The following is a 6,552-nucleotide window of genomic DNA, read 5'->3' on the forward strand; positions in this document are numbered from 1 at the left end:
TTTTTTTTGTGTTTACACTTTTTTTTAGTATGTTGGAAAAATGCAACATGTGTATTCACGTGTTCCCTCCCAACAATACGTATTACTTCCTTCCTTCATTCCAAGTAATATAGCATAGCTTTACACAATATGAAAAACAGAGGATTGTGATTATTTTGAAAACACTCATGTTACAACTAGCAGTTTAGTCCTTTGTTTGTAGCCATAATAAAGACAACTAAAATACCAAACCTTCACATCACTTATGAGATTAGCAAATCATGAAAACTCTATCTAACAACTAAGATGACCGCGCTTGAGGTCGACTCTTCCAACACCATAACAAACTGAAGGCCAAGTTCATATTTAATTCGCCAAAAAGCGACAATGAATAATACCCCAACTCCAACCACATTGTTGCCTCCAGTTTCAGAACAGCCGCATCAAACTACGCAGATCGGTCTACCTCCAATACCATCATAAACATTAGATGTACTTCATTTCCACCACCCCAACTTGCTTCCTGAGCTGAAGATTTTATAAAGGGAGGAGAAAAAGGGCAAAGAGATGGGAGATAAAAGCAAATACTGATGATGGTATACCAATACCATTGCACAACCAACTTAAAATGTGGTGCACCTTATACCACCTCATATTTTGATCTTGTTCTTTCTATTTTTCATGTGTTCTTCACAGGTTAGAATATCAAAATGTTCAAATGCATGTAGAAGAAACCCTTAATGCAATTAAAAAAACTATACAACAATTTTACACCTGATAGATGGTAGGTGTCTCTTATACAACAGAACATGACAATAAGAAAATGTAAACCAACGTTGTCATTCTTCACTTAATCTCCTCTCATGTACAAGTAATTGAACTGTACAGTTGAACTCTATTTAGCTTCCGGTACTCGTCAGCCAACTGTACAAAGTTAGAGATACATTGTCATCAGCAATTTACAAATGAACAGGAATCAAACAACTATTACAACATGAAACAGAAATCCATGTAAACCATTTTTTAATATAACAAGAATATTATGTAAAACATGCAAAACATGCAAGTGTGTGTAACGCATCATGAGGTTATTAAATCTCTCCAAAAAAAAAACATTTAGCACCTGGATAGAATAAAATCGAATATTTATACCCCAAAAAAAAAAGAATAAAATCGAATATTTTGGTTTTTCTTAGTTCCACTTAATGTAGGAAGTGCTTGGTAAACATATTAGAACATGATAGGCATAACATATGAAATCTAATGTATGTTCTGGACATCTTATAAATATAAAGTAGAACATGATATGGGGATTAAAAAGTCTTATTAACTTTTAGTTTATAAATACAGTCACAATTATAAATTTCATGAATTTGCAAGGTCCAAGTCCAAAGAAAAAAACTGACAGAGACTAAAACCAAAAAGTGTTATATTTGCAGGGACTAACATCATATTTAAGCCGAATTATTTTCCTGTATTCCGACATTGTATAAAATAGATCATTTATAACTACTACATGAATTGGAGAGAGAGAGAGAGAGAGAGAGAGAGAGAGAGAGAGAGAGAGAGAGACAGACAGACAGAGAGAGAGTAATTAAAAAACGAAACCGTATCGACACCGTACACATATAGTGTCAGACAACAACAACAACAATGTTGTCAAAAGAACATTTCTCATTAAAAAATGAATAAGCAAATGCACAGCACATGAGGGTTTGTTTATTATTAGATGAGATGTAAGAGAGCAGATCTTTATCATACAAACATGCATAAATGAGTTGAAATTAAATGTCATTAGAAAACCACATAGCTTTATATTTTTATTTTTATTTTAATTATTCAAGTAATCAAAAATATTCATGATTGATCCCCTACATATAATAGACTCTTTATTTCATCGAGAAGAGAAGAGATTCTTCAGAAGGTGCTGAGTAATGCTAGCAAGACCATTCTCAAAACTCATAGAATGTCGGAATACACAAATCCCAGACTAGTATTTCCCAACTAAGTTCTAGATAAATTTTCAAGTTTAAAGGTAAACATACTGGACACTTATAGTTATACTCACCAGGATCATCAAAATTTACTCTTTCTCCTGTAGAGAATTTGCAGTAGAAAAGGGCAGCAAGAAAATATAAGAGTGATGTAAGCAACAGAAATCCTCGGAATGAACCAAATAGCTCAACAAAAAAGCCAGCTCCGACTGTTCCAATTATAGCAGCAACTGTTCCAGCAGTATTTGCCATTCCTAAAACAAGAAATCAAGACAGTATTCATTGTAAGGAATCTTAATCTAGGTACAAAGACAATTATTTTCTCACCTGTTACAAAATTTTGCACATATTTCACCCTATTTTACCCATAGTCATACATGCCACTACCAAGAGTAAAAATTCCATATAATCTAATAGTTCCAATGTGTTGTATGTATTAGCCCAGGTTTCATAAAATTCCACTGAAGGGTTTCGCCAGTGTTTATAATACCACCAAAGTAAAGATTGGCCAATTATATTCAAATAGGTTCGTTCAAATGTCCAACATAGAAGCTCGCCAATTTAGTTCCTATACTAGCAAATGGAATTACCAAATTCTAAATCAAACATATAGCTACCAGATTTATCTTTTACCAGCTGCCACACAGGGTGATGTAATACAGGTTAACAATTTCAAATGCGTTTACCAATGAAAAGGTTTGGTAAATGTGATTAAATGTGTTTTGAACGTCAAATTATATATTGTATACAGTATCAGGAGGTTCTCAAGATACAGTGGAAATCATACCATGTATAACACCAGAATACTGTGGTGCGATCTCCTGTGATAAAAAAATAAAATGAATATAAATTAGAGTGACAAGACTTCTAAACATGTATATATATATATATATATATATATATATATATATATATATATATATATATATAAAATATATTACATGACAGAAATCAGAAACCTGAAAGTTCACAAGAAATCCAGAGTGACCGAAAGATTTCAAGCCAAAGGCTAATGTAAGCCAAGCTGAAGCAACCGAGGGGTTTCTTGCTGTTGCTAAACCAATGAGGCTAAGTCCAGGACCAACAAAACCAATCGACTGCAGTGAAAGCTCAGAATTAGCATTATCCGTTAAAACTAATGCACAGTTAGAAGAATCAATACCCGACTGTAAAAGGAGTAATGAAATCCTAAACAATAACAACCAAAGCATTACCCTATTAAGTGGAGTAGTTACATGAATAAAATGATGTCATTGAACTTCATCTAAAGCCAAAGATTTAAAATTTAACACAATATCTTTATTTTAAAATACACCAAGTTTTTTCATGTTTCAAAAGCACCTAATTCGCATTGCTTTAAGCCACCCAGTAAGGCAAACTGATAGTTTAACTGCTTATTTCTTGATGCTTACACTTAAAAGACAAAATTTAAGCAAAGACAATTAAAAGTTTGAAGGATAAAGAAAGAAGAATGCTATTGGAAGAAGTTACAAATTGAGATAGCGACAGAGCTGGTATTTATTTATACATAAGTAGCAGACATACAACAGTAAGGAAATATTATTTTAAACAAAATCAAACATACAGTTTCAAAATTCATCAAATCAAGGGATAAATTAGAAGTCCACAGTCTCATTTGTTTTCAACTGTATTGACATACCTGCATAATCTTACGAGTCAAAGTCACACTGGTACCACTTTGTATCATCATATCTGACCAAAAGCCAGCAAGGTAATTCATGATAGCCATCACAACCCATGGAACGGCACTAAACCATGCCGCCTGCCTGATATCCACACGATATACCTATAATGGAATTTCATTTGTAGACGTTTATGTGTTGATTTCTAAATATTTTTATGGCTTGAAACTTGACAATCGCAAAGCTATATATAGTAAGCCTTACTGAGTTGAAGTATATGGGCATCCAAGAAAGAACAACAAAAAACCCCTGTGAAGTAATGAAAAATAATGTTAAAAAGGGAAACAAACATGAATTTGCATTTGCATGATTAAGATTCCTGAGTCGCATTTAATTTAAGAAACATGCATTATATTTTTCTATTCAACAAATGAGAATAGAAGGTGAGGATTACCTCATGCAATAAGTGAATCCAATTAGGTCATCACAAATGGTAATTTGCTATATGACTATTGTCAGCTATAATTACAACATCAGCAGCAAAAAATTAAACAGATGGTATGAATGTGAAGCATTACCCAGCTATGCATGGCGTTTGCAACAATTAGAGACCATGTTGGCATCTTTGAAAGCAAGCGTCTGAAGGGAGGAATACCTTTAACTTTCTTTGACTCTACCGGAAAAGAATGTTGTCTTTTATTCAATATATACTCCAGCTCATATTTTGATATCTGAGGACTTCTGTCAGGAGTGCTTGATGCCGCTGACAACCACACCAACACCCAAAGAAACCCAGACAAGCCGAAAATCACAAATGGACCAAATATACCTCCTTGTGACATTAGAATGGGAGCAAGCGTGAGCCCTATCGCACATCCAAGCTGAAATCCAGCCATTGAAATTCCAACAGCCCTTGCCCGTTCAGTTTGAGGAAACCATCTAAACAGAACGACCAAATATTAGTCATTAATCATTATCCATTTCAACTATCAACCCAATTAAAAACACATATAAGGCATATGTACAAAACAGAAACCATATTGAGACAATCTAATTACCATTTCAAACTTTAAAACTGTACAAACCAACCCAATCGTCTAAGAAACATGCCTCTCTTTCGCCTGTCAGGCTTAGAGCTCGAGCGACTGTAGACCATTTGAAATATATGTTGAATACACAACCAACCGGAACCGGGTCAAGGGAACAAATCATATGCAGACACATTTCTGGTGCATATATGAGAATCATGAACATACTTGTGCCTTAATATTCCTAATCAATACCACCTGACATCAAGCCAATATATTCATTCCTAAACCTTAGCCCGCATTAATGAGGCTCACATATTTAACAGTTTAAAAGTGGAACCATGGAAAGAAAAAACACGCACTGGCTAGACATGATATCTAAAACTCTACTCTTATCATTGGTCAAACTTCGCTAGAAAAACAACCAAAATCCGAATACCTGGCTACCATGTTATTCATGGAAGGAAGAGCTACACCTTCAGCAAGACCAAGCAAAGCACGGACCGCAAGTAGAGCCAAAAGTGAGCTCTCTGCAGCAAAGGGAGTAAGAAAAGTAGCAAGTGACCACAATGCCACACCCCAAGCCATGACCACTTTGCCACCATAGTTATCCACCAACATCCCTCCACCTATAGGCGATAACAAATACCCCCACAGAAATGAAGACTGCATCAAAAAACCACCAAAGCATCAAACATCAATAACACAGTCAATTCTTCAAACACTTGGTGTGTATGTGAGAATAGAAACACACACAGTTACAGTTATACACCTGAACAATTCCAGCAAAAGCTCGGCTCCAACCATTAGCGAGCGATAAAGGAACAATGGCAACGGACATGACTACACGATCAGCGTTGCAGAGAGCGAGAGCAAGAGCGAGCATCGCCACCACTTTGACTCGTTCAGAAGTGATGAACTCAGTGAAACTCGGTTGCAGTTGTTGTTTGTGTTGGTTGTTGTTTTCGGGAGCTGATTTGAACTGAGCGTCGTTGGAAGAAACACGGAGGCGGAGAACAGGGCGGAGAGAGGCTGAGCCATTGGGATATTGGATTCTCTTCTGAAATTCGAAACGTGTGAGGTTGGGTTTGGGGGAGTGGAACTTGGCGACTGCGCTGAGGTGTTTTTTGAGTAATGTTGGTGGTTTTGCGGCGGTTGCTCCGCCGAAAACGATGGCGGAGGACATTGATGTGGTGGTTGAGACGGAGTTAGTTGTGGCGGTTGACGTGTTTTTCTGTTACTGCGTGATAACGGGTTGTCACTTGTTAGTTGTTAGGATGGTGTGCTAGTTATGAATTACCGAAAGGGTTAGATGCAATTTTGCCAAATTTTACCTACTGTTTTGATTAAATCGAAATTTACCCCTTTTTTAAAACGCGGACTTTTATCCTCCTGTTTATAATTTTTTGGATTTTGCTCCCTCTAAAATTCTGTTTTCGAGTCACAACTTAAAAGCTTCTTACACAACTCAATTTGGATCAATAATTCACCAAACTTATACCGAAATGACTGTAATCGAGTTATATTTCCACATAATCAAACCCTACTAAATTTGGAGTTACGAAGAGAAATTAATTACCGTTTTAGTGAAGGTATGTCCCCAAAATTTTGCACAAAATCTGCTTTCGAGTCACAATTTCAAAACTTCGCACAGAATTTCATTTGGATCCTTAATTCACCAAACTGATACCGAAATGACTGTAATCGAGTTATATTTCCACATAATCAAACCCTACTAAATTTGGAGTTACGAAGAGAAATTAATTACCGTTTTAGTGAAGGTATGTCCCCAAAATTTTGCACAAAATCTGCTTTCGAGTCACAATTTCAAAACTTCGCACAGAATTTCATTTGGATCCTTAATTCACCAAACTGATACCGAAATGACCGCAATCGAGTTAGTTTTCC

General features: G+C 35.7%; 1 protein-coding gene across 2 annotated transcripts; it reads right to left on the minus strand.

Annotated features, from left to right (window-relative positions):
• Window positions 1–602: 602 nt before the first annotated feature.
• Window positions 603–5,933, minus strand: LOC123881765 (probable anion transporter 4, chloroplastic). Of its 2 annotated transcripts, XM_045930501.1 has the most exons (9): window positions 5,417–5,933; window positions 5,084–5,310; window positions 4,195–4,555; window positions 3,881–3,925; window positions 3,634–3,780; window positions 2,933–3,070; window positions 2,761–2,794; window positions 2,048–2,227; window positions 603–903 (listed from the first exon to the last, which is right to left on the minus strand). In XM_045930501.1, the coding sequence occupies exons 1-9, from the start codon at window positions 5,828–5,830 to the stop codon at window positions 896–898; spliced, it is 1,554 nt and encodes a 517-aa protein (XP_045786457.1). In that variant the 5' UTR covers window positions 5,831–5,933; the 3' UTR covers window positions 603–895. The 2 variants fall into 2 exon arrangements, with proteins under 2 accessions (XP_045786457.1, XP_045786458.1); XM_045930502.1 differs by lacking the exons at window positions 5,084–5,310; window positions 5,417–5,933 and adding an exon at window positions 4,675–5,044.
• Between the last annotated feature and the right edge of the window lie 619 nt (window positions 5,934–6,552).

The sequence above is a fragment of the Trifolium pratense genome, linkage group LG4 (assembly GCF_020283565.1).
Source record: "Trifolium pratense cultivar HEN17-A07 linkage group LG4, ARS_RC_1.1, whole genome shotgun sequence".
In the NCBI taxonomy this organism is placed as follows: Eukaryota; Viridiplantae; Streptophyta; class Magnoliopsida; order Fabales; family Fabaceae; genus Trifolium; species Trifolium pratense.